A 26870-nucleotide genomic window follows, 5' to 3' on the forward strand; every position below is an offset into this window, starting at 1 on the left:
ACATAAGATGCTTTAATGATGACAAAGATGAGCTATCCAAGGTGAAAGGTCTTCTAAGTCAGACTGGATAAGGTAGCTTACGGGGTTTCAAGAAGATCATGTTTGTCTAAAGCATAATCTTTTACCTATTTCTGTGTTCCAGTATCTGCTTTGGGGTAGAGACCAGAGTTTTTCTTTTTAATTAAAATTGTTGGCAGGTTGGTTTTTTTTCCCCTTAGTCACGTGTGGCTTTGAAGCTAACTCTTATTTCTCTTTTGCAGAGATCCTACACGTTGCTTGTCGAGGCGTGGGATTACAATGATAACTCCACAAGTAAGTGTTCCTTCCTCTGGCTTATTTAGTTCTGGCATCTCTGTGTCCCAGGCACTGAAAGGCCTCTGGGAGCCTCCCCAGCTTGCTGTGAGTTAGAGCACAAGGAGAGGGAAAAGCTCTGCCCCAAAGAGCTTGGAGCAGTTCGTCCAGGCTCTGCAGCAGCCTGTCTCACTCACATTGCCTGCAGAGGGTGAGTAGCTTGCTCACCTAGGCACCAACAGTGTGATGCCTAAAAATAGATGCTGTTAATTCCTTCTTTCTCCTCTGGGAGAGTAAAAGCCAAAGGATTTCTTCAGGTTTCTTAATTTGGTTTTTTTGGTCCTGTTTTGTTCTTTTTACTTAGGACCAATATTCAGAAGGCTAAGTCTTGTTCACCTGAGACCTCTCTATAAACTCTATAAGCACTTCTCAAAACTGAATGTACTGCTTTGAAAAAGAAAACAACTTAAAATCTGTGTAAGACTTGATATCCATATCCATCTAATGACTGTAGATGAGAAAGAAGAGTTACTACAAGCTCTTCCTTGGGAGTTGGATGTCTGGGGGTTTGTATGCAGGGGCTGAAAAAATATTTACCAGACACCACCTGGTAGGGCTGGCTGAAAATCAAGGGTGGGGATCTTTCTCCTGGAATGTCTCTGGTTGGTTTCAGAACCATTCTGCTCAGCTTTTCCCGTGGCTAGAGGAAGCTGCACAGGGTCTCTGGGTGCATGAGCTGTTCTGCTTTTTGCCTGCTGTTACTGAGGGAGGTGGGCAAAATCAGCTCTATTTCAACCTAGGGCTTTAACACAGTGTGTGTGTGGTAAAAGCCACAGGGGAGAGTGTGAATCTCAACTCATAAAGCTTTTGTTGACACAACAGGCCTTTCCTTCAGCAAGCAGGCAGCAGCACTGTGCTCCATGTTACAGAAATCCTACAGCAGCTTCTTGCAGTCTGCCTTGGAGTGCCAAGGGGGCAGCCATGCAGGAATGAAATGGGCTTCATGCCTTGTGAGAGGAAGGCCTTGGAGAAGCGTGCACAGTGCTGTGCTTTTATGTTTTAATTGGTGAGGAGAGCATAGCTTGGAAACTACTCTGTGCAGATCTGCTCCTTATATTTTTTTAAATGTACACGAGGTGTCCTGTTAATTCTTCATTCCAGAAAAGCAGTTGCTGCTTGAGACAAATCTCGTGGCCTATCAGGGGTAGCCACAACCAGCCTCATTCAGCCCTGCTGCAGTACCTGTGATTTCAGACTCTACCCCAGCACAGCCATGGAGCAGTGGCTGGGGGATTTCTTGGACATATAGTGTTATATGGAGAAGAAAGTAGATGATGCAGCAGCAGTGAAATATTAAAAATGGAAGATGCCTGAATTCAAAATGAAAGTCTTGTTTATAGTAGGATCTGGGAGTTGTTTCAGACTGGGTCTCGGCCACTTTTACTATTATTAGAGCTCATCTTTTTTCATGAAACAACTTCATTTCCAAAGCTACACAATGAACCCTTTCTTTGCTTTCATGTTCTGGAAGTACAATTGTCTTCAGACAAAATTGCCTCATTTCTCAGCAGTGCATTTGACCAAGTGCAGACATGCTCTTGCATACGTTCCTGATCTGCATTCCTGCTCCAGCTTTGCTGTCACTTACCCATCTGTAGGTCACTCCAGTCACTGCACTGCACAAAACTTCTCCTTTGTGCTGCACGGCTTGACTTAGTCAGCTTTCCCAGAGCTGCAGAGTAAGGCTTGTAGGACTAGTGAAGAAAACGATTAGAACAAAACAATTCTCATCATATAATGAGAAGAGTGGGGTTTTTTGATGTCCAGGATTTTCTTTTGCCCTAATTGCCACTGAATCGTAAAGACCCCGTGAGAGCTCTCAACAATGAAAGTGGGTTTAGTAGGCCTTGTGTGACTTTTCGATAGCGCTGAAAGCATCCTCTGATCAATGCGGTTGTTAGAAGATCCTCGAGTGGATGCTTCCTTCCCCCCTTACATTCCACTCCTCCTACGTTCCTTTACCACATACTCTCTCTTGTCTCACTTCCAAGAGTGGCTTGCAGTTAAATTCTGGCCCTGTTGAAGTTGATGAGAATCGTGCTTTGTTGGAGCCAAGATTCAACTCAAATGGTTTTCTTACTCTGGTTCTTGTCTGGTTGCCATCTTGCTACTGTTGCTTCATACATAAAGCTAATGGGCTGACATTGCATCTCAAACTATGTCAAAGAGCTATTGTAAATTACTGGTATCAGTTGCATGTGAATTCCAGGCGGGCATAAGAGACTTCACAATGTAAACCAAGCCGTGGCTGGAAGTTGTCTGAAACAAAGACTTTCAAAAATAACTGTGCTGTCCTTGGCCACCCAAACTGCTCAGAGAAGTCTGGGCTCTTTCTGTTGTTTTTGCTTCCTGATGCTGCATAGTTATAATTTCCAGACATTGGAGCACTGAAAGGCAAAGGTGGGCAGTCAAAATAGGTCATTTCCTTGTGTCTAAAACCTTTGATACAGTTGCCCACTGAATAAAAAGAGGGCTTTATAGCTTTGAAGTGTAGCCACAAGAAGTGAATAAAACCAACAGAGTCTCTGATAGTGAAGTGTGGAGCGGAAGCCCGAGATGTACAGAAAGCCTCTCTCTTCCACTTCATCAATTTCTAATGGGTTAATGCTTCCTCTAACCTTTCTATCAAAGCATGGGGTTCTGAGTCAGATGAAGGCAGTGGAGTTCAGAAGATCCCTTTGTCTCAAGCCTGGCTGACTGCTGCTTTTTATTTACTTAACCATTCTGCAGTGTTGGGATTGCTTCCTATAAAACTGAAAGGGTGGCTGGTGAGGGCTAAGAATGGCAGGGTTGTTGCAATGCCTCCCCTGGAGTCTGGGTCAGCACCCTTGTGTAAGTGCACTCTGACAGGTGGGAATAGGCAAGGGTGGAGGAGCTCTTGTACAAGAAGGAACATGCAGCGCTTCATTGTGAAAACTGTGGGTGATGGCTAATGGAAAGGGAGCTTAAACCTGTGAGGCTGTGTTTGAATTCAGCTGCATGGGGGTAGCTTTAAAATGTGTATCCAATGGGAGACATTTTATCCCTGATCCAGAGGGAACCTGCAGCTGGGTTTCATCTGAGCACCTGCAGAAGAAAATGAAGTCCTGTGGGCTTAAAAGGGTGTTTCCACTTGAGTTCAGGCTGTGGTTAGGGTCTCCAAAGAGCTGATGGCTGGAGTGAGAGGTCATAGACGTACAGCAAGGACGAGCTTCCTGATGAGCTGGCAGATAGGAGAAGAATGGAAGAGCAGAGGCAGAAGGAAAGATCGCTTTTTCAAGGCAACTAACTCCCTTTCTGGTGCCAAGGACTGAAATAGTTGTCAGTGGTATGTTCCCAAGGGGGAACAGGAAAAGACTGGAAAAGCAAGAATGAGTGTGGGGGTGGAGGTGGGGGGGCTGGTTTGCAAAACTAAATTGAGTGTCGTTCTCCTTTTCTTCTGCCACTTACAGGAGAGGATAAAGTTGTTCTACTCACAAGGAGCAGGATGTCTTTATGCACACTCGGTGTTTGGGGAAGTGCCTTTGCTTTCCAGCTGTGCTGTGGATGGAGTGTAATCTTGGCAAGTGCAGCAGAGCCATCTCCAGCACGCATGAGTGGAACTGTACTTGCCAGACTAGCCCCATTCAAGACCAGCAGATATGCATCTGCTTAAGTACCTCTTAGAATTAGTCAATAATCTTGCTGATGAGATCTAAGAGCCTTACACCTGCACAGCACAGAGCATGATGTTGCTCTGGATGTACCAGTATGGAAAGGTCCTTAGGCATCCACATTACCTGTGAATAGGATTTAAATTAATAAAGGCCTGCCTGCATTTGAAAGTCTGACACATAGTTGTGGAGTTGGGGGCTTAGCGCCAATGAATAATAAAAACTGATTTAAATGGCAAAATATTATAGAACCAGAAATACCAGAAGGTGAACAAGAAGTTGTTGCCCTTAATTTCACACTGTAAACACATAAGGAATGCTGTAGTCTCAAGTCACAAATACCCCCAAAAATGGGCAGATGCTCACAACATCTGATTCTTGACACTCTTTTTAGCTGTGCAGCAAGAGCTTTGACTTCATTCCAAACTGCAGACAAGCAGGCAGGACCTAGTGGTGGATCCATAATGGTATCTGAGGCTTGAGAAGCCTGTCAGCAAGTTCTTTTTTTTTTGAAAGCTGCAAATCAAAGGTCCTTAGCAAGACATTTAAAAGTATCTTAGATTAAAAACTGCCCATGTGTCATCTTATGGCTTTAGTAGAGACTTCATTAGTCTTCAGCTCTGCCTTATGTAAAATCCCAGAAGGATCTTTTGTAGTTGTTGGAACAACAAGCAGCACATCAGTACATTTGAATTCTTAACACTCAGAGGTGCCAGTACTTCACACGCTGCTAACACATCACTGGCAAACTGCCTTCCTACCTCAAATTCTCCTGTCGCTGGATTATGCTCCCATGTATTCACTGTTGGTTTTGAGCTCAGTCTGTGAGGATATTTTGGCTGTTTTACGATAAACTTTCACTCAGCAGTCAAGTGCTGGGTAGCAGCAGGTCGTAAGGCAGTGTCAGATCGTTTAAGTCACAAGACCTGGACTACAAAGTGAAATACCACAGATATATACAATGTTCCAAGCAAATGTGAAATATTGTTATTTCAAGCCATAATTCAGACAGTTGTATGGCTCTGAAAGCCAGAAGACTTTTGCCAGAACTAAATGTCAAGTGCAAATCTAAACTTTAAAATGCTCTGTAGAGAGGAAGGGGATCCATAGCACATATATGCAGTAGTTTGAGTCTTCTGCTTTGAGCTCTGGTCATCTTGACTTTGTACTCTCAGGTGCTGTCTGAAGACAGACTTTCATGGTATTTCTCAGTCAAAATCTGGTGAGATTGCCCATGTCATCTGAATGCTGAAATCGGTAGTTTTCAATTTAGCGTTTGCACATAAGGAAAAGGCTGCAAACCTTTTGCAGTGCCTGTGTTCAGCCTGTAGACATGGCTTTATTAGGCTACTGTAGTATGTTGTTTTTGTAAATGCTCCAGTTGAAAACAAAACTAGTGCCATTAATGGAGGAGCAGGGGAAAACACATTTTGTACCAGTCTGTTGGAGCTGAATTTTCTTTAGTTGTGAACTGCATGAATTCTTAGTGGATGCCCTTACGCTGCAGAAGGGGTAAGCGATTGGCAGTAACTGAACAGTGCCTTTTGATTTGGAGCTTGGTTCAGTTTGATACTGCTGCATGGGTGTTTCTGTTAATGGCTTGTAGCTCCAGGGCAGCCTTATCTGACTGTCTGAAACAGAGTTAATAAAACCAACTGGCTGCCTCGGAGCGTGTCGCCTGCGAAGCTGGAGAGCTGTGATGTGGGGGTCAATGGGGACAGCTGCAGGGAGGTCTAACCCTGCCATCTCCTGTGCCTGCAGACCCCGACCGCATCATCGAGAAGGCGTCGCACTCGGGCATGATCAACCCCAGCCGGCAGTGGCAGACGCTCAAGCACAACGCGGGCGCCGCGCACTTCGAGTACCAGATCCGCGTCACCTGCGCCGAGCACTACTACGGCTTCGGCTGCAACAAGTTCTGCCGGCCCAGGGACGACTTCTTCACCCACCACACCTGCGACCAGAACGGCAACAAGACCTGCCTGGAAGGCTGGATGGGACCAGAGTGCAACAAAGGTTTGTGACAAATGCTCATCCTGCAGACCAGGGGCACTGGGAGGGATTTGAGGGCGGCCTGTCCAGTGACCAACTCTTTACAGGGAGAGCTGGGGGCAGGAGAAGAGTACTTTCTGCCTTGCCTTAATGTCTCAGAGGAGTCTTGGAGAGAGAGCTGGGCACTTAGCAGAAGTGTTCTTTCTCTGATTATCCGCATCTTTGCCCTTGGGAAGAAAACCCAGCCCACTGACTTCAATGGGAGTTCTGCTGCTGACTTCAAAAAGGATTTCCCCTTTGGTGCAGAACTTCAAGACAAGCAGGAAGGAGAGACTTGTTTTAGAGCTGACCTGGCAAGTGTAAAGCTTTGGTGTTTGAAAAGTCCCAGGCTTGTTTGTTCCACCTGAGATCATGTTCAACATGTTTACTAGGGAATGGCTGCTACCTAGGTAATTGGGGAAGGAGAAAGCAGGAACAGACTATCAGCTTCTCTTAATGATTGAGTTTACCTGCAATTTGAATTGCTGCTCATCTTGCTATCCCATCTGTTCAGAGATACAGCCAGAACTAAATCCACAGTAGTTAAAAGCTCCTTTGAATTAGGTGTAAAGCCAGGGAGAGTGGTCCAGATCACCTGCAAAAGGGAGAGAAGGAAAACCTGTAGACTCCAAGTGACCTGAGCTCTGCAAGGCACGATGGTTTCTCCCACATGCAATCAGCTCTTTGAACAGTACTAGGAGTGATCCCTCTGCAAAGTCAGAGGAACAGATTTCCTATAGAAAGGAAAAGCTGATAGATTTCCTATCCCAGGGAGACACCTACCTTGGTTTTCCTTCCGGTAGACTTGATTGGAGATACTGGTTAAAAGCTTGGATTCAGCAGGATTACAGTGCTGTTAGAGATTAAAACATTCCCACGAGTGTGGAGGTGCCGGAAGCGGGCAGTGTGCTGATACTCTTCTTTTTTGTTGTTTTAACAGCTATTTGTCGTCAGGGATGTAGCCCCAAGCATGGTTCTTGCACAATTCCAGGAGAGTGCAGGTAAATGCTTCCTATCCCTCCTTGCTTTCCCCCCACCCCTCCCCAGCTAATTAAACAAGTGATGCTAAACACAATAGGACTGGGGAGGGGAGGGTGTTTTGGAAGTTGTGGTTTTGAGCAAGACACATTATTCATGCTGACTTGCCCAGAATAAGGGGGGGGAGCAGGCTTTTAATGCACTGATAATTTTAAGAAGCTTTTGGTTTGTGAAGTGGTGGCACTGAGGGAGAGGGGGCTATGGGATAAATCGCGTGAATGTGCCTAATGAGCACTAACTAATTGTTTCTGCATAAATAGTGCAAATGTTTGGTGGCTATGTTTTTTCCAACAGCCTGATTAATAGGTTTTTTTCAATTCCAAGCTTGAAGTACAGTGTGGCTTTTCTCTCTTCATCTCCCTTTCAGTGTTTCCCCCTCCTTCCCTCCCACCCCCTGGTTTCTTCCATCAGTAGGCAAAAGTCAAGCATTCTTTAGAATGGGATTAGTTAAATCTCTGGGTTTCTTTCCCATTGTGAGCCTGGCTCCGAGTGCTGAGAGGTTAATGGCTGGGATGAAATCTTGTCAGTGGGCTCTGATGAATGCCGAATTTTGTTGCCGTGCTTTGAAGTCCCTTCTGTCCTGGCAAGGAGACAATGGAAAGCAGATTTTATCCATAACCCAACAATTAAATATCTGGAATGCCTTAAAATATGCAGCACATATTTACAGCACAGGAAAGTCTTGTCCCTTACCCTTAGAGGGGTAGTGGATATTAAATGTGGGTATTCTTTATCAGGCAGGTTCCAAGTTGCTGCATGTTACCCTTTATCATTTCTGTTTACAACTGAGAGCTTCTGAAGTTACAAAAATATTCATATTGATCCTGTGTAGGAAGAGTTAAAAGTGAAGTTTGGGTATTCCTGAATAAGACTCAGAAGTTTGAAAGAATAGAAAGTAATTTTTCTGCCTAACAAGCATATTGGTGGATCCTGTGTTGCTGGAAACCTTTGCATGAAGTGGACTAGAGTTCCTACAGGAACTGGATCTGGAGCGTCTGACAGATTATTCTATAAGAATTCAGCCTAAACAGCTGTAGTGGCTCATTCATTTTATCTGCTTCTGTAATTCATGCTTCAAAAACAAAACAAAACAAAAAAATTAACCAAGGAACCATCTGAAAGTGAGGTGGGAAGTAACCTCTCATCCTCACAGAGCTGTGGCAAAGTGAAAGTCCAGCCAGGGGAGGAACTGTTGTCACTTGTCCTGTGATTTTAATGTTCAGCAGCACTGATACAAGCTGGTTAACCCCCAGAGCACCAAATCTAAATCTTTTTTTAATTAAAAAAAAGCCTAACAAGTAGTAGGAAGTGTGGGGGGACCAGATGGTGAGAGGAGCATATCAGTCAGGGCTACCAGTGATTTGTGCTGCTGTCATCAGAATAAACATGCCTTGTAGGGGTTGCTGTCTCCTAGTCAGAACAACAGGCTTTGTTTCCAGATTTTTTTTCTTCCCTTTCTCTTTCTAAGTCTGTTGCCTCCCACTCACTGCCCAGACATGCACTAGTGCTCTTATTTACTTAAGGTGCAACTTTCCCACACTTGATTTGCATAGTCTTGAAACAATGCTGTCCTTCTGGTGCTTTCAGATAACTTCTGCTTGCCAAGTTAGACCACTATCTTTAAAGTGAACACAGAAACAAGATTTTATTTTCTTTTAAGTTTTGATGAGTCATATAGCCTGTATGCTACAAATGCAACAGGGTTTAAAAATAACATCCGAGCAGAAACTGCTCTGTGTTCTGGTACAACAGACAACTTGCAAACGTTCTTAAAATATCCTTTTCCCTTTTGCTGCCAGTCACTTTCTTCAATGCAGGCCGGCCAACTAAACCATTTTTTACTCATGAATCACTATACAAGGAAAGTTAGCTTTAAATTTCTCATGAGAAACTGCTGCATACATATTATTAAACATGAGTTAGTACTGTGAATCTTTCTCTGGAATTGATATGCCGCTTTTTTTCTTTCCCCTAAATGCCCATAGCCTTATCCAATTTTGTTTGTTATGTTTTGAAGCTGATGTTTGAAGTAGTACCTTTGGCTCTAAAGCTCGTGATTTTTTTTTTCCTGTGTGGTGTGGGGTTTTTAAATTATTTTGCTTTCTTCACACTTGTTCTAAAGAAAACAAAACCCACCACCACTTTGATTTGATGGGAGTAAAATCAGTCCTCAATTTGGATACTTGCTTTTGCAGGTGAGGTCCCTCAGTTTGGCTTGTGTGCAAGCTCTCAGGCAAGATGCTTTGTATGCAACACAAATTAAAAGGGTCTGGTCCTAAATTTTGATCTTTGTGCATTCTCAGTATATGCCCTGTACAGAAGGGTGTTCCAAGAGGTACTTGAGGGAGATTGTTTTGCCTTATCTGGGTTTTTTTCATGTTCTTTGCACTGACTGGCTTTTTTTAACACACACACTAACAAGAATTTCCCATTGACTTTGAAAAGGCTGCTATTGTGATAGCTATTAAAGAAGAAAAGTTAATTAGGATGCAGTTTGTCACCTGAGATTTTTAGAAGGGAAGTTGGACTTACCACTGGCTGTGTGTGATTATCCATTGGATAGATCCTTCTGGCTTTTTCCCATGAGAAGAAATTGCCAGGAGAAGAATGGTGGGGGGTTTTACAAATAGAAAGCTTAGCTGACTTCTGTAAGGCTGAGGTTTGTTTTCATAATTTAGTGACAGCTTAGTGCATGATTGCTGCTGATCAATTACTCTCAGGACCTGTTAATGAAATACAGTACCTCAAAAAGCCCTTGCTTTTCATTTTCAACTTGTTTTGCTTGTTCCTATCTATAGATTCACTTTAATCTGAAGGATCCTTGGTCTGTCTTGCTAGTGAGAACTAAATGAAATCCAAAATAAGCTTTCCCTTAAGGGGGCTTTACTTTAAAAGAACGTCTTCCTTTTAAGTAGAGAATTCAGGTAGCTCATCGATGGCGACAGTAAAGAATTCAAATAGTAGTAAATTCTCCAGAAATTAAATTCAAAAATAGTAGTAAATTCTCCAGTAAATTCTCAGTGTTTCTCAGAACTGGACATGATTTAGTTGTTCCCTGCAAAGAGGTTATTAGCACAAATCAAACTCAGAAGCACACTGACAGCTGATCTCTGAGCACGTGTTTTCCCTGCCGTGCTGTCTTCATGCCTGACTGTGGCCCAGTCCACATACTGGCCCTGTGTGTGTCTCTCCATTCAGAATAAGGGTGCCTTCTGGTAGAGCAGGGAACTCCTCGTGTTCTGCTACTGCCTTGCCAAGGGCTCAGATTGCTGGTTATGGTTTTGTTTGTCTTCCTGCAAACCCAGCGTGGCTGAAACGCCTGGAACCTTGTATTCATGAGGATCTCTGGATAACTATTGTTTCCACTGACTTTTTCTTCCCCCCTCAATTTATAAAGCACCCTGTCAAAATCCAGAGATTGATTTGTAGTGCACACCCACCCTCTCTGCCACATCTATATGAGGCTCCAAAAGAGTGTTATTGTGCTGAATGGCCTCATGCTGGTTTTCTCAGAACAGTTATTCTTTTGTCAGGAGGCCGGCTACAGAGACCTTGGCAAAACTACCAAAATGTTTGTTTACAAGAAACCATCAAACAATCCTTGAATAGCTTCTCCCCTCCCCTCATCCTGCCCTTCTCCCCCACTTCCCAGCCTTTCTTCAAGCTTTGGAGTTGCACACTCATATCTACATACAGCAGTTATGATGGGTTTGGGTTTGTTTCCCTGTTCTGATTTTTTTTCCCTTTTTTTGATCTTTTACTGAAGGTGTCAGTATGGATGGCAAGGCCAGTACTGTGATAAGTGCATTCCACACCCGGGATGTGTCCATGGCACTTGCATTGAACCATGGCAGTGCCTCTGTGAAACCAACTGGGGTGGTCAGCTCTGTGACAAAGGTATGCTAATGCCAGAGGGCCGTGTCACACTGGGATGTCAGCGCTGGCAGACTGTGCACACGGGGCTCAGTGAGCTGCTGAAACGTGCTGGCAGCGTGCTGGCCCTCAGCTCCTGCCCTTGTCCCACTGCTGTTCAGGTGTGCATCTGTCCTTAGCCTGTCCCCGTCCTGTCCCTCTCCTCTGTGGGCATGCGTTCTGTAAAGGCTCTGGGAGAGCAGAACAAAGCATGTGGGGATGTTCCTGTAACCTTCCAGCCTGGCTTTAACATCCTCCCCTCCTGCAGATCTGAACTACTGTGGAACCCACCCGCCCTGCCTGAATGGCGGTACCTGCAGCAACACTGGCCCTGACAAATACCAATGTTCCTGCCCTGAGGGCTACTCAGGACAGAACTGTGAAATTGGTAAGTGTTGGATGGAGCTGCTGAGATTAAGTGCCACCTCACAGTTAATTCTTGCCAGCTTTTGGTGCCTGGTTTTGGATGCACTGTATGAGATGGAGGAAAACTCAATTTGTAGCGTACCCAGCCAGGGCTGGGTACAAAGATGCAGCCTTTCCTGTTCTAATGCTTTGTCATGACTGTGTGGTGTCTCTGGACATCAGCCTTCTGCTCACTGGGGAGGTCACTGTGTGGCCGTGGCCCCAGCAGGTGCCAGTCAGTGTGCTGGTGAGCTTAGCTGGAGCGAGACTTTCTGCCAGCCAGGAAATTCCTGGCTCTTGCAGGAGCAGGGCTGGCTTGTGGTGGCATTGCTGTAGCCTCTGCCTGATGTCCTTCTGTCCCTCTGCAGCGGAGCACGCCTGCCTCTCCGACCCTTGTCACAACGGGGGAAGCTGCCTCGAGACATCCACGGGATTTGAATGTGTGTGTGCTCCTGGCTGGGCTGGACCAACCTGCACTGACAGTGAGTCCTTTTCAGTGTTCATTCGAAATGTGCCAGTTTGCTGGTTTTGATCAGTCTTTCTAATCCCTCATAACCTTACAGGGCAGACTGCTTAACCTTTCCCAGCCTGAGCATTGCTTCCAGCAACCATTTACACCTCTGTGCACTCTCTTCCCCTTTGCTTGTACCAGGGGTTTTGTCAAGTACAGGGGAAGGAATAGCCCAAAGGCTCCTGAAAGAAGTGGAATGCTGAATTCTTGTAGCATTCTAGCAGGTTGTTAAAAATGCTGCTCTGAGGGTCTTGCTGGATCCAAATAGGACTTCCATTTGCAAAAGGCCACAGGGGTAAACTTTTCCCCCAGTGCTTTGAACCCCCTTTTCACATTACTCCTCTCTTTAAGTGAGGCTTTTGCTGAAATCAAAGATAACCTGTAAATTTCAAGTAGAAGTCATGTTGTTCTTCTGTTCCTCAGGGAAAACCTGAGTAGCAGCAACCATTTGTCAGACTTGTCAGTTATTGCCATTGCCAATCTGGTAGCGGAGCTAAGCCTCTCCTTATTCTGCATTACAGATATTGATGATTGTTCTCCGAATCCCTGTGGTCATGGAGGAACTTGCCAAGATCTAGTTGATGGATTTAAGTGTATCTGCCCACCTCAGTGGACTGGCAAAACATGCCAGCTAGGTAAGAACTGCTTTCTCTTCATCCAGTGGTGTTCCAGAGCTGGAAAAGATAAATACAAAAGGGATCATAGTCCTGCATTACTCATGGTCATGTTTCTGAAGCCTGTGGAAGTATTTTGGCACATTGAAGACATTCAGTGTCTGTTTGCAGGACTGAGGTCTAGGTCAGTGTCCAAGAGCAGCGTGGCTTCCATCACCTTACTTCTGCATACTGGCACTTGAAGGAAATAGTTAACAGAGACATCCTTCAAACCAGAACTGCCCTGAAGTGGGCAGGCTGCATGTTGTGCCTCCCAGTCCCGCCCCCACATGTGCTTCTCCCCCTTAGCCCTGTGAGAAAGTTGCTGTATCTCCTCAACCATATCAACTCCTCCAGACCCAGGAGCTCCCAGCTGGGTTCCAAAATGGGAATGATCTCACGGAGAGTGAGCTGGCTGCATTCTTTACACAACACACTCATCCCAGTGACCAGGCTGCAGCATTCCTCCTTCAGAATGCTCAGCTGAGATGCGTGTGTGGGGGCAAGTTGCTCTTAATGAGTGGCTGGGTAATTGTGAAATAATTAGCGTAGCCTGTATGTCCTAATTGCAGAGAAACTGAAAGAGCCTTCAGAGGCTGATGATGATTGACTTTTGTTCCTTCAAGTCACGCTAATCCCGGCTGTATGCTGCAAGTTCCTCTTAGCTCCGGAGGAACTGCTGGTTATTGCTGGGGTGTGGGCTTCTCCCTTCCCCCCTGAATGTTCCCCTTGGTCTTCCAGATGCCAATGAATGTGAGGGCAAGCCCTGTGTTAATGCCAACTCCTGCAGGAACCTGATTGGCAGCTACTACTGTGACTGCATTACTGGCTGGTCTGGCCACAACTGTGATATAAGTAAGTGTCCATATCCTTGGGTTTATTAACAGACAGCTCTTTGGGCATATGTGCCCCTGAGTTCTGAGCTCAGTTTAAACACTGGGCAGAGCCCCAGCAGTTGATGTTTTTAGAAAGGGAGTAGTTGGTGCCGAATGAAAATACACAATTTTATCAAAGTCATTAGCCTGTACCATAGCTATATTCTGATAAAGGGACTAAAACAATGATGTGAAGTTTTACTGCCTCTCCTAGAAGAATCGCGAAAGGTTTCCCACCCATTATAATAACCTTATCTCAAGGAAGGCATGCAGGAAACTTGACAAAAAGTTTATCTAGCTGCAGTTTTAGAGAGACCTGAACTCTCTATCTAGTGTAAATATATTTTTGCCTTCTAACCGTGCTAATTTTATTGCAGATATTAACGACTGTCGTGGACAATGTCAGAATGGAGGATCCTGTCGGGTAAGCTGTTCTTGTTTTACCTTGGTTTCCCCAAGGCTTGCAACGGTATCTAAAACATTTGAGCCTAAGCACAAAAAGTTTGGAAAATAGCAAATAGCTGGTACAAATGGTCATGTCCCCTTGGGGGAGGGCCTATGTCATGCTATAACATGTTGAGATATGTCTGTAGAACAGTAAGGGCAAAAAACTTCATAACTTCAGTAAATGACTCATTTTCACTGCCAGTGTCACCAGTGAACAAGCTGGTGGTTGTGCAAACTGCCTATTGGAAATGTAGGCACTTCCCTTCAACCTGTGGATTAATGTATCCTGCCTGGAAATTCAGAATATAAACTGGGACTGGGTGGTCTGTGTGTGTGTGGTTTGGTTTTTTCCCCTCTAAATATTTTGGACATTGAGATGATTTTTTTTTTTACTTTAAAAAAAATATTTTTCTTAATAAGAATATATCAAGAGAGGAACAACATTAACTCTGAAACTTTTTTTTGTTCTTTCCCAGGACTTGGTTAATGGTTATCGGTGTATCTGTTCACCTGGCTATGCAGGAGATCACTGTGAGAAAGACATCAATGAATGTGCAAGTAACCCTTGCATGAATGGGGGTCACTGCCAGGATGAAATCAATGGATTCCAATGTCTGTGTCCCGCTGGTTTCTCAGGAAACCTCTGTCAGGTAAGAAGGCCGGGTGAAAGGCAGGCCCTCAGCCAGTGCCGTTTGTTCCAACGCTCCGGATCTGAGCATGGAATGCCTTGCATCCAGTGAAGCATAGTATAAAGTTGTACTTGATATCGCTGTCAGTCTGCCAAGAAACTGCTTGATTAATATATATTGGGGCGGGGGAAGAAACCAACAAACCCCTGACAGGCTGTGGAGGATTCTCTTTGTTAAGCAGACTGCAGCGTTTGCACGTCAGGCTTTGTGGAGCTCTCACTATTAACTTTGGCAGTTTAATATCGAGAGTTGTCTGCTGGAATAGTGGCGAGCGGGACTGAACTCTGTGTGCTATGAATGATTCTTTGAGGCAGCAGATAAAAAGGTCAGATTCCACAATGTCAGCCTGTCGTGGTGAGGGAAAGCCATGATAAACCTCTTTCACTCAGCTTTCCCTCACTCCCTTTCCCCCCCTTCCCATTTCCCTTCCCTCTCTGTGCACTACTTACAGCTGGACATAGATTATTGCGAGCCAAATCCGTGCCAGAACGGCGCCCAGTGCTTCAATCTTGCCATGGACTATTTCTGTAACTGCCCCGAGGATTACGAAGGGAAGAACTGCTCCCACCTGAAGGATCACTGCCGCACCACTCCGTGTGAAGGTTCGTGTTGCTTTGGGGGTGAAGGGCCGTGGCTGCCAATGGTTCCTGCCCTGCCCTCGCTGGGGCCCTAACGCAGCTCCAGCAGGGGAGTCCCTGGAGTAGCTCTGCTATAAAGAGGCTGAATTTTGCCCTCTGCCTTAGGCCTCTCTCTGTGTGAAAAGATGAGTGATAATTCTAAGTATCAGCTATTAAAGACAGCATTATGTCCATGTGGACAGAAAGCACAGGTAGCAAATAGCCTGATGCATTTATTCCAGGCCGTGGATGTGTTCCAGCAATCATCAGATAAGATGCTGTGATTATTTTATGCACAGCTGGCAGATGTTATTTTAAAGCAGCAAACATATTTGTAGTCATATGTTTATGGTTTCACTCAATGATCTTAAAGGTCTTTTCCAACCTAAATGACTCAATGGCACAAGTGTCTTCTAAGCATCCGTGGCTGGAAGTGAAAATGTTGCTCTTGAGGAATCAGGTTGCATGGGTAATTCTCATGCTGGTCTCTGCTTTCCTGCAGTAATTGACAGCTGCACTGTGGCAGTGGCTTCCAACAGCACACCCGAAGGGGTTCGCTACATCTCTTCCAACGTTTGTGGTCCTCACGGGAAGTGCAAGAGCCAGGCAGGTGGAAAATTCACCTGTGAATGCAACAAAGGATTCACCGGCACCTACTGTCATGAGAGTAAGAGCAAAAAAGAGAATCTGTTTTACTGTCCCCAGTCTTACTGGGAAAAGATTCCATCCTTCCCTCCCAGCCCCCTTTTCTTCATTGTAACTCAGTGAACCTTGGAACTGCTGTAAGTTTTCATGTCCCTCTTGGGCGAGGCAGAGTGGAATTTGCTAGGCCTTGGGGAAGGTTCACAGCCATGACCCCTCTGGCCTTGAATTGTATGTTGTTGAAAACCTTATGTATACAAGGTCTGAGGGAGGTAGTAGTGGGGTTTAACGTAGATCTTAAGGACTCCTGAATTTTTTGTTTTTAATAGTAACAGGTTCATCACCTTGTGCAGTTTTTTACTCATTTGTCATCTTGCTTATAACCCTTCCTTTCCAAAGGGTATTACTAGAAATGGAAGTAGTACCAGTCTGCAGTAAGATAATGACTCCTAGTAACTGTACTTCTAGTTTGACCTTTTTTTCCCCCCTTTTTTTAATCCTCTTCTTTCTTCCCAATCGTTGCAGATATCAATGACTGTGAAAGCAACCCCTGTAAAAATGGTGGCACTTGCATTGATGGCATCAACTCCTACAAATGCATTTGTAGCGATGGATGGGAAGGAACATATTGTGAAACGAGTAAGTTATCCATGCTTCAGCACACAGCAGGATCTCTTGGGAAAACATTGGGAAGGAATGGCTGGTACTGTCAAGATGACAGGGACCTATGTCAATAAACTCTGCTTCAAAGGCCACAGAGGACTAGGTCCTCCCACCAAGTCCCAGTCTTTTGCATTGGAACCAAGTCCAAGTTACAAAGCTGGACTGGGATTAGGGCCTGGCTCTCTCACTGTTGAGTTTCCTGTTCTATCCTTTGGATAACTTCCAGGAAGAAACCCTTGGCATTAGTAGATGCCACTTTATGGCCTGTCTGCGTATCATACTTGCATTTTGTCAATCTCAGGAACAGGAGAGGAGTTGAGTGCTCTGCTCCTTTCCCCTGACTAACAGGGTAGTTTATGTAATAGGCTTTTTCACTGAAACAAGATTACAAACAAAGTGAAAACAAACTGGAGGACTGGGGTGAAACACTCTTCATCTATGTGACAGTGCTTAAAACTTTAAAATACTGACTTAGGCATTTAATCCACAATTGAAACACAGGCCAAAATTAGGGGTAGGTTATGCTCCTTTCAAGCATTGTGTTTGTCAGTTCTGTAAACACGACTGAGCCTGTTTTCTCTCCTTAACATATCCAGATATTAATGACTGCAGTAAAAACCCTTGCCACAATGGAGGAACTTGCCGAGACTTGGTCAACGACTTCTTCTGTGAATGTAAAAATGGGTGGAAAGGAAAAACTTGCCACTCCCGTAAGTTCAGCATTTCCAAAACATACCAGACGTGTTCTGATAGGCTGCTTGAACTCATTGCCCTAAGGGAGCACCAGCATTAAGGACAGTTTGGGTTTTCCACAGGTGACAGCCAGTGCGATGAGGCGACGTGCAACAATGGGGGGACGTGCTACGACGAGGGGGACACTTTCAAGTGCATGTGTCCTGCAGGATGGGAAGGAGCCACTTGTAACATAGGTAAATAGCCTGCACAATCGCCAGGAAGCAGATGCAGCGCTGCAGCTCTGACCTCAGCTGTTCCTCTTGGCTCAGGCTTGAGGGCTTTCTAACAACTGAGCGGCAAATGTTGTTTGTGTTACAGCGAGGAACAGCAGCTGCCTGCCAAACCCCTGTCACAACGGTGGTACCTGTGTGGTCAGCGGGGACTCCTTCACTTGTGTCTGCAAGGAGGGCTGGGAAGGACCCACGTGCACCCAGAGTAAGTCAGCTCTGCTTGAACTCTTCCAGAGTGTTGCATGATGAGAACATGAGCTCATCCTGTCGCCCTTGGAGTCAAGATTGAATCCAGAAGGGAAAGCTTGTTTGATGTAGGCTTTAGCATCACCTGAATCTTTGTTTTTAATGACTTTATGTGATACAGCCTTGACCTGGGCATGAGAAAGTTGCAAATGAGCTAAGTGGAGACAGATGTTGTCTTGTTTTCTCCTGCATTCTTTTTCTACGAGCAGCTCTGTCTGCTTCCATTTTTTTTCCCCCCCTGTTAGATTCTTTACAAGGATCTCTTCCTGCATACATGTGTTCCACAATGTAGTTAACAAATTTTGTGCTACAAGCCTGGAATCAATTTAGTAGAGAATTTCAGCATGTTTTTGTAAAAGTTGAGCTAAGTATAACTTGGGCATTAGGGGAAGTTTGATCGTTCTTTACTGCCAGTAGAGCCATATTAGCCAAAGCCTACAATGTTTAATGCTGTCTGTCTTTGCTTTGCAGACACAAATGACTGCAGTCCTCATCCTTGGTAAGTTTGTTATGTTTATCCTTTGCTCTTTTTGTTGCTTTAGAATTCTGGGTTCCTTTTATCTGTGGCAGTTTTTAATGTCTGTGCTAATTGTCCACAGTTACAACAGTGGCACTTGCGTGGATGGAGAGAACTGGTACCGCTGTGAGTGTGCTCCAGGCTTTGCCGGGCCCGACTGCAGGATCAGTGAGTGTTCCCATGGCTCTCTGCCTCACTTCTTGTCTCTCTTGAATCTTGTTGCAAGACAATCATCTTAATTGAGTTAAGTAGTAGATCACATGAGTGATAGGTGTCTTGTGTCATCTCTATCCATACCTGGAGCTGTAGCAGATTTGGAGAAGGCAGGAATGACACTGAAAATGAAAGAAATTTAAAGTCTTTCAGCTGGAGCTGAAACCTCTTGGTTCAGCCGAGTGGGCAAAATGCCCTTTGGGACAGCCTTCCCTTGTGTTTGTGTGGCCCAGACTTCTGCTTGAGATGAAAGTGTGCCAGCCAAAAACCTTGTCAATTAATAATCCACCTCCAAGCCCTGAGGTGATGTATGCGCTTCCCTGTAATTTAATAATAATTACAGGTAGGAGGACACTTTTTTTAATAACAGCCATGGAATAGAAGTCTCACAGCAGCAATAGAGCCAGGAAGGGTTTAACATTGCCATCAGCTGAAGAATCTAGTGGGGGACAAAACTGGAGCACATCAGAGGAGAGGAGAGGAAGTGTGTCTTTGTAGGAAGGAATGTGTCCTTGCCCTGGAAAGCTCGAGTAGCCACAGGGGTCAGGTTTTGATCTTTGTTAGTGCCACACAGCAGAAATGTCAAAGGACTTTTCTGAGGTTATACTGGTGCTGCAAGCAGGAATCCATGTCCCAGTAGACACTAGAAAATGAACATAAAGCTCCAGTAGGCGATTCTATCCCATGTTTGCTTTTTTCCTGACAAAACAAAAGCATACTATGGAGTTACTGTTCGGTTTCCTCTCCTTCTCATCACAGACATCAACGAATGCCAGTCCTCGCCCTGTGCCTTTGGAGCCACGTGTGTGGATGAAATTAACGGGTACCGTTGCATTTGCCCCCCAGGTCGCAGTGGTCCAGCATGCCAAGAAGGTATTCCAGATGCCAGAGCTGAGCCTAGCACTTGTAGCAAGAGCTGTATAATTGCACATTGGTGGGTTTGTGGTTGTATGGCGTTGGTTTTGGGGCACACTATCTGTTGTTTTTTAAAGCAAGTATCCTTATTGAAGAAGCAACTCAGTGGGAAGTTGAGATAAACTTTGAAAAGGCATTTGTTTCCTATTTTTAGCTTATAATTCTGTTCAATCTCTCCTCAGTTACAGGAAGGCCTTGCATTACCAGTGCTCGAGTCATTCCAGATGGGACTAAGTGGGATGACGACTGCAATACCTGTCAGTGTCTGAATGGAAAAGTCACCTGTTCTAAGGTACAGCTGTGCTGTGGTTTGGCTTACAGCACCCTCTGTGCCCTGGCCAGTGGATTCTCACAGTGTTCATCCTCCCTAGGTTTGGTGTGGCCCTCGGCCCTGTGTGCTGCACGGCAAGGGCCCTGGCGAGTGCCCTGCTGGCCATGCCTGTGTCCCTGTGCGGGATGATCACTGCTTCACCCGCCCGTGTGCCGCCATGGGGGAGTGCTGGCCCTCCAACCAGCAGCCTGTGAGGACCAAGTGCAACTCGGACTCCTACTACCAGGACAACTGTGCCAACATCACCTTCACCTTTAACAAAGAAATGATGGCCCCGGTGAGTAACAGCAGCTCGCTGGGCTGTGGCACACACAGACCCATTTCCAGAGCATGGAGTGATGTTTTCCATAGGGAAAACTGCAGCAAAAGCTGACTCTGCCTCATTAGCAAAGAAAACAAAAAGCAGAGAAGGATTAATATAGCCTTGCAGCCTAAATGCTTTTGTGACTAGAGAAGAAAAAAAAAAGCTAGGTTGGAGGGAATTCCACCTCCTTTTCCCCTGAGAACTCTTACTTGAGGGCAAAAAAAACCCAAAACCCAAACAAATCTTGTATCTGTGTGCTTGTGTGCATATGTATTTAGAAAAAGCCAACATCCTTTTTGTATCCTCCAGGGCCTTACCACAGAGCATGTTTGCAGTGAATTGAGGAATCTGAATATTCTGAAGAATGTTTCTGTTGAATATTCCATCTATATTACCTGTGAGCCTTCCCACTTGGCAAATAATGAGATCCATGTTGCTATTGTAAGTATTCCTGAAATATTTTTAAATGTCTTAGTAGTTAATTGCTTGGATATGTGTGTAACACGTGGATTTCATAAAAATATTAATTCCTGGCTTTGTCAGCACTTCTTGTGGTTTAGTTTCCATCCTGATACCCTTTAAGAACAGGAAAGGAATTCTGGTTACATGTGTGTACCTGAAAGCTGCCATCTGCAGGCACTTGTTATAGGAGGAGTAAAACATTTCTCTGTTACACTCTTGCTTTAGGGGGGTTTTTGGTCTTTTTAAGGATGAGGACTAGAATTCAGAGTCGTTAGTTTCTGCCCACAGCAGGCCATTTTGCTTTGATTCTGTTTGTTATAGATGAACAGGAGCAAGAGCCTTCACTGCCTGTTAAGGTTTATAAATAGCAGGTTCCCCTGTGCATCTGATGTGGTGCTTGGTGTTAACTGTGTGCCTCCTCCTGCAGTCTGCAGAGGACATTGGGGAGGATGAAAACCCCATCAAAGACATCACAGATAAGATCATCGACCTCGTCAGTAAGCGCGACGGGAACAACACGCTGATCGCTGCTGTCGCCGAGGTCAGGGTGCAGCGGCGGCCGGCCAAGAGCAAAACAGGTGAGCTGCTCCTTGGCCCCAGCTCCTGCAGGGCCCCTGCCAAGGGCAGAGCCTGTCCTCCCCTTGGACACTCCCAGAAACTCCCTGTTCATCAGGAACAATGGGGAGGCTTTGCACACAAGGTCTTTTCATTGCTAAAAACCCTAAAAAACTTGCCAGAAGTTTGCTAAGCCTGGAGGAAGGGCTTCCATGCTCCTCATGGAGAAATGCGGGAAGTAACAAGGCGTAAGAACTGAGATTTGTTTTCTGTGAGACATCCCAAAGTGTCCCCCGTGGTCTGCAGCAGGACTAACTGTCTCCTGTCTCTTGCAGATTTCCTGGTGCCCTTGCTGAGCTCGGTGCTGACAGTAGCCTGGATCTGTTGCCTGGTCACCGTGTTTTACTGGTGCATCCGAAAGCGCCGGAAGCAGAGCAGCCACACCCACACGGCCTCTGACGACAACACCACCAACAACGTCAGGGAGCAGCTGAACCAGATCAAAAACCCCATTGAGAAACACGGAACAAATACTGTCCCCATTAAAGACTACGAAAACAAAAACTCTAAAATCGCCAAAATAAGGACACACAACTCTGAGGTGGAGGAGGATGACATGGACAAGCACCAGCAGAAGGCCCGATTTGCCAAGCAGCCAGCCTACACTTTGGTAGACAGAGATGAAAAGCCCCCCAACAGCACCCCTACAAAACACCCAAACTGGACAAATAAACAGGACAACAGAGACTTGGAAAGTGCACAAAGCCTAAATCGGATGGAGTACATCGTATAGCAGACGGTGGGGTGCTGCCATGCAGGGCCTTTGAGTATCAATATAAAGGCACTCAAGAGCTTGTAGTTCTTAAACTGTTGTGTAATATTTGAGTCTAAGGCTATTATTTACTTAGAATCCCTGTGTTAATTTAAGTTTGGACAAGCTGGCTTACACTGGCAATGATAGTTGCTGTGGTTGGCTGGAATACCAAGTGCTGCATTTCACATCTATGCAAAACTAGTCAAAAGTGCCCTCCTGTAAATTCAGCTGCAGCTGATCCATCACAGAAACGTTCCATAAGGTATTACATAGCCTTATTACTCTTCCTTAGTGTTCTTTTTTTTTTCTGCCAGAAGTTCCGATTTATACAGTTTCTTTAGAATAATACATTTTATTTATATTTATTGAATTTGAGTTTTTTGTATATTGGTTTTATGGTGACGTACAACTAGTTCTGTATTTGAAAGTGCCTTTGCAGCTCGGAACCACAGCAACTATCAAAAATAAGTTTATTATTTATTTTTTTATTGTATTTTTGTTGGGGGCGGGTGGGGGGAACTTGTCAGCAGTTGCTGGTAAATGAAGAATTTAAAGAGGAAAATGTGTCAAAAATAGAAGTTTGTATAGATATGTAAATAATTCTTTTTTTATTAATCACTGTGTATATTTGATTTATTAACTTAATAATCAAGAGCCTTAAAATATCATTCCTTTTTATTTATATGTATGTGTTTAGAGTTGAAGGTTTTTGATAGCATTGTAAGCTCGTGGCTTCTCTATTTTGAATTTATTTTCTTGTTACATGTTGCCTATATGCCAAAACTAAGGTGTTCTAAAATAGTTTATTTTTAATAGGATGGGCTTTCATGCCTTGATGCTGGTTTTTGTACAATGTCAAACGTTTGAAACACCTTCCATAGTATCACTTTAAGACTATTTGTAAGTACTGACTGAGGCAGTTTAGAGAGAATTAGACTAGAAATTTTTTTTTGCTGCTTTAGACTTGAAAACCGAGTGACAGGCAGATAAATCTGCTAAGAAGCAGTTTAAGGGAACAAAACTGAGCTATTACTTTATGTAGATGAAATGTGAGTGGTTGCATGTAATTAAAAATATCAAATTAGCGTGTGAAGTTGGAAACACAGCAATCTTATTTTGTAAATTCTAATTATTTTTTTCTCACCATGAATATGTAATACTGAACCACTTGTAGATTTGACTTTTTTTGTAATCTACTGCATTTAGGGAGTATTCTAATAAGCTAGTTGTTGAATACTTGAACAGTAGAATGTCCAGTAAGATCACTGTGTAGGTTTGCCATAGATTACACTGCCCGCCTTAACAAGTGAGGAAATCAAAGTGCTATTACGATGTTTAAGATCAAAAGGCATATAAACATAGTCATCTCAGTGGTTAACCATTGAGATCATGAAGATACCTTGTATTGTGATATTAGTGTTATATGAAAATGCATCTTTGATGTGTTGTTCCTGGCAATAAATCTTGAAAAGTAATATTTATTAAATTTTTTGTATGAAAACATAAAAGAGCGTGGAGATTATTGAGCTTGGAGGCGCTCCCGGCCAGTCAGTTGTGCAAAAGCAGGGGCAGGTGCTGCTGGAGGTTTCCAGGCCCTGCCCCTGCCTTTGGTGGAGTCAGTTTTTTGTTAGATGATGACACGTTCCCCTCTGGCTCCCGGTGGCACCGAGGAGGTCTGAAAGCAGCATGTCCCTTGTTCTCACTGCCTCTTGGCCAATGTCCCTCAGTGCTCTGAGAGGGTGCTGTGGCTGCACCTGTGCAACGAGTTTACCCTGCATGGGCCAATGAGCTGCCCCCAGATAGGAACCAAATCTAAGTAGCTAGGCAAGCTCCAAAGTGCTGACCTGGATGGGAAGGGATCCATAGATGATGCTGATTTCTAATGGGCAAAAAGTGCTTTGTAAAGCATAAAATAAACTCTGAAAGTATTCAACATGATGGCTTTGAATGCTGAACTAATGCTGCCCCTCCCACCTATGGGCAGGGGCTGGCTGGCTCAGGGTCTGCTCTGGTTTTACCATGTTCTGATGAAGCTGCAAAACTGTTCTGCTAAGGGCCTACTGCAAAGCTGAAGGAACAATTAACTGTGTAACAAGTTCATTGAAAAATAGTTAAACCAACCTGCTGCAAGGCTAGGCCTTTGCATCTGTATTTGTTTGTAATAATAAACAGGTATTTTATATACAGATTGCTGCGGTATGAATACACTGAACGCTAACAAAACCTGAGAGTGAGAAATACTTTCTTCTGTACTTTTTTTACAGCTGTCAAAAAAAAATTGATAAAATCTAATTAGTGTTACTTTTTATTTTAAACTCACTTTAGAAGATTTCCATCGTGGCTACTCTACTTTGGCTGGGCGCTGCTTTTACTCTTCACACTCACACTACACGGCGCAGGTACTGGAGCCTGTTCAGTTTACTCCCTCCTGAAGGAGAAGTCAACACCATTAGCTTCAGCTGACCACTTCAATAATACCTCATCAAACAAATCCCACGAGTATTTATTTCCCTTTGTTCCCTGACTTCTAAATCTGCAATAAAGCAAACACGTCATGTCCAAAAAAGCTACTTAAAGATAATGGAATCTTCCACCTGCCTCCAAAGGGCAAAGCTGGGCTATTCCCTGACTGCTTTCCCGTACTTTTAATGCTGAATTAACCATCTTCCTGCTGTCTACTGTTCACATGGGTCTCAAATTCAAGGATACAGAAACTTGAGTCCCTCATCCAAAGGGCTCAAACGTAGCTGAATTTATAGGGATTTCTAAGAGTCTGCCTTCTATTACCCAAAAAATAATTACAATAGGGCATTTGCTATTTATGAGAACAATAGTTGTCAGGCTTCTTGAAAACCTACTGAGGCCATTTCTAGTTACAGACTTAATCATTTAACAATGTGTACATGTAGTGACAAAGCTGTTTAGGTCTCTGAAGACTCAGTGAAAGCAAAACTTGGGTTCCTCAAGCTTCAAAACATGTCAAAGCCCTGAGCTCAGGGTTCATTTATTTACTTCCAGCCTTTCCTGTGCTCCATGCAGAGGTTTTGCTACTGCAGAGCTCCTCCACACACACCCTGCTTCTCCCCATGGATTTTCCTCACTTCATCACTATCCCATGGTGTTAGAAAATTAGAATCATGCAAGTTGTACAGGGGGCAGTCAGAAACTTCTACACAATTGCCATAATGGTATATTTAATTAATCCTCCTATCTCAGTGGTAACTCCAGAACTTACACTGGTGACTGCAATACAAGAACAATCCCCCAAAGCCCAGATCCACCACCAGGCTGGGGGCTGGTCCATGATGTGGTTTCCGTTGCCATGAAAATAAATAGAAACGTGAACTTTAGGGCTTCCCTCTTAGAATACCAAGGCACATTTATTTTTGTGGAAATCATGCTTTGCCAGTTCACACTTCTACTACTCAGGGAAGATACATTCTGTTTAGTCAGGAGAAGTTTCCACTGCTAGTGTAAGTTCTTTGGATCCTTCACCTAAGCATTTAAAAACGTGTGCTTCCTGAGCTGCCATTTAAGCAGACAAGAAATGAAATTGAAATGAAAGAGAAATGAAATGAAATGGCTCCCCTTAGCACTCTGAGCTTTGCTCTACCTACAGCTAATTGAACCTGCTGAATCTGGGTTTGGTTCAGCCTGGCTGAACACGGCCACATCAAAGCCCTGCACCTCCGCATGGAAAGGGCCCATCTTACGTACAGGTACCTGGGAAAGGTGCTGATGGTGCAGGTTACATCAGCCTTCACACAACACATTCAATGTCACTAGGAATGCCAGCCTCGGGAAGGGCTCCCCCTGCAGTGCTGGCAGGAGCCGAGGGCAGCTGGGAGTGCTGGGACCTGGAGCCCCTCAGGCCAGGGGAATGTGACCCAGGCTGGGGCCCAAAGGTGGGACTGCATCTCCAGCTGTGCCCTGGTGAAACCATCCTCCTTGCACAGACACACCTCCTGTTCTCACTCCAGCTGACACCCGCACAGCAAGAGGTAATGGTATTAATCAGCTCCCTGCCAAGCTGAGATGCACAGGGTTATGCTCCCTGCTGCTCCTTGAAGACTGCCTGCTTCTGCTCCTTATCTGCCAGCCCTCGGGCTGGATCCAGCCCTGCCTCCCAGCTATACAGGTCCAGGGTGCTGCCCTGCCATCTGCAGAGTCACAAGGCAGAGCCTTCATGGTTTTTAAGAGCGCCTGCCAAGATGAGAAGTTCTGACAAGGGAAGTACCAAATTCAGCCTTTTCCTCCCCAGAAGATGGAAGTGATTGTGTAACCTCCCCGTCCCCTTCTAACGGAAGCAAGAATATTTGAGTATATTTAAGAATTTTTTGGCTTCCTCTTTTTTAAGCATTGACAGCAATGGCCATGGTGGTTACTGTTTGCCAGTGCCCACTGAGCTTGCTTGCCAAGATCAGTGATTTCTCCCAGTAGAGGGAAAACCCAGTGAAAAAATCTGTGCGAACTGAACTCCAGTTTCTGGGGTGGACGAGGAGGAGGAGGAGGAGAGGGGTGCAGGCTCTGGATGGCTCAGCAGTGCTTCCCTGGCACTGGGGCAGCAGCAGAGCCACGCGGGATCAGACGGCGTCAGGCTGGAGTCCCAGCCCAGATCTGCCAGCGAGCGCCTTCTGTGATGTGCAAATTGTTTCAACCAGTTTCCCTACAGGGTGGAGAAATAAATCTCTATTCCTTTCATTCTAGCACTATGAGATCATATTAATATTAAAAAGGGGCATGCCCAGCTCTAGAATTAGAGCTCCAGATAGTTTTCTTTAAAGATCTGATGCATACATAAAAAAGATAATTATTATGCCAGCAAGTAAGGCAGTTATGGAGCTAGAGTACCGATTCCTACTGTTGTACTAAAAGATTTAACTTGGACAGAATGGGAGCAAATCACTGAAATTGTCCTTTACAAAAGGTGCACTGTCAGCTCTCACAGGAACAGATCCCAGTTCTGGAATAATTTAAGTGGATAGGAAAGAAGGTAGGACAGTTGTGGCTAATTTCCTGAACAAATTCCAGGTTACGGCTGAAATGCCTTGTGACACTCCATCACTTCCACAACTACTAGGA

At 44.7% G+C, this 26870-nt stretch overlaps 1 protein-coding gene across 1 annotated transcript in view; it reads left to right on the top strand.

Annotated features, from left to right (window-relative positions):
• The window catches only part of JAG1 (jagged canonical Notch ligand 1), a 35657-nt gene extending 11577 nt beyond the window's left edge, over window positions 1-24080 (top strand). Inside the window, exons 3-26 of the mRNA XM_036404635.2 lie at window positions 261-312; window positions 5745-5999; window positions 6955-7015; window positions 10819-10949; window positions 11233-11352; window positions 11738-11851; window positions 12402-12515; window positions 13275-13388; window positions 13786-13832; window positions 14332-14505; window positions 14996-15146; window positions 15664-15828; window positions 16329-16442; window positions 17063-17176; window positions 17282-17395; window positions 17520-17636; window positions 18149-18176; window positions 18277-18362; window positions 19167-19280; window positions 19505-19614; window positions 19694-19930; window positions 20267-20398; window positions 20847-20997; window positions 21310-24080. Of these exons, the coding sequence (XP_036260528.1) occupies window positions 261-312; window positions 5745-5999; window positions 6955-7015; window positions 10819-10949; window positions 11233-11352; window positions 11738-11851; window positions 12402-12515; window positions 13275-13388; window positions 13786-13832; window positions 14332-14505; window positions 14996-15146; window positions 15664-15828; window positions 16329-16442; window positions 17063-17176; window positions 17282-17395; window positions 17520-17636; window positions 18149-18176; window positions 18277-18362; window positions 19167-19280; window positions 19505-19614; window positions 19694-19930; window positions 20267-20398; window positions 20847-20997; window positions 21310-21767 (3273 nt within the window). The 3' untranslated portion in view covers window positions 21768-24080. The remainder of the gene's footprint in view (window positions 1-260; window positions 313-5744; window positions 6000-6954; window positions 7016-10818; window positions 10950-11232; window positions 11353-11737; window positions 11852-12401; window positions 12516-13274; window positions 13389-13785; window positions 13833-14331; window positions 14506-14995; window positions 15147-15663; window positions 15829-16328; window positions 16443-17062; window positions 17177-17281; window positions 17396-17519; window positions 17637-18148; window positions 18177-18276; window positions 18363-19166; window positions 19281-19504; window positions 19615-19693; window positions 19931-20266; window positions 20399-20846; window positions 20998-21309) is intronic.
• The last annotated feature ends 2790 nt before the right edge of the window (window positions 24081-26870 follow it).

The sequence above is a fragment of the Molothrus ater genome, chromosome 3, assembly GCF_012460135.2.
Source record: "Molothrus ater isolate BHLD 08-10-18 breed brown headed cowbird chromosome 3, BPBGC_Mater_1.1, whole genome shotgun sequence".
In the NCBI taxonomy this organism is placed as follows: domain Eukaryota; kingdom Metazoa; phylum Chordata; class Aves; order Passeriformes; family Icteridae; genus Molothrus; species Molothrus ater.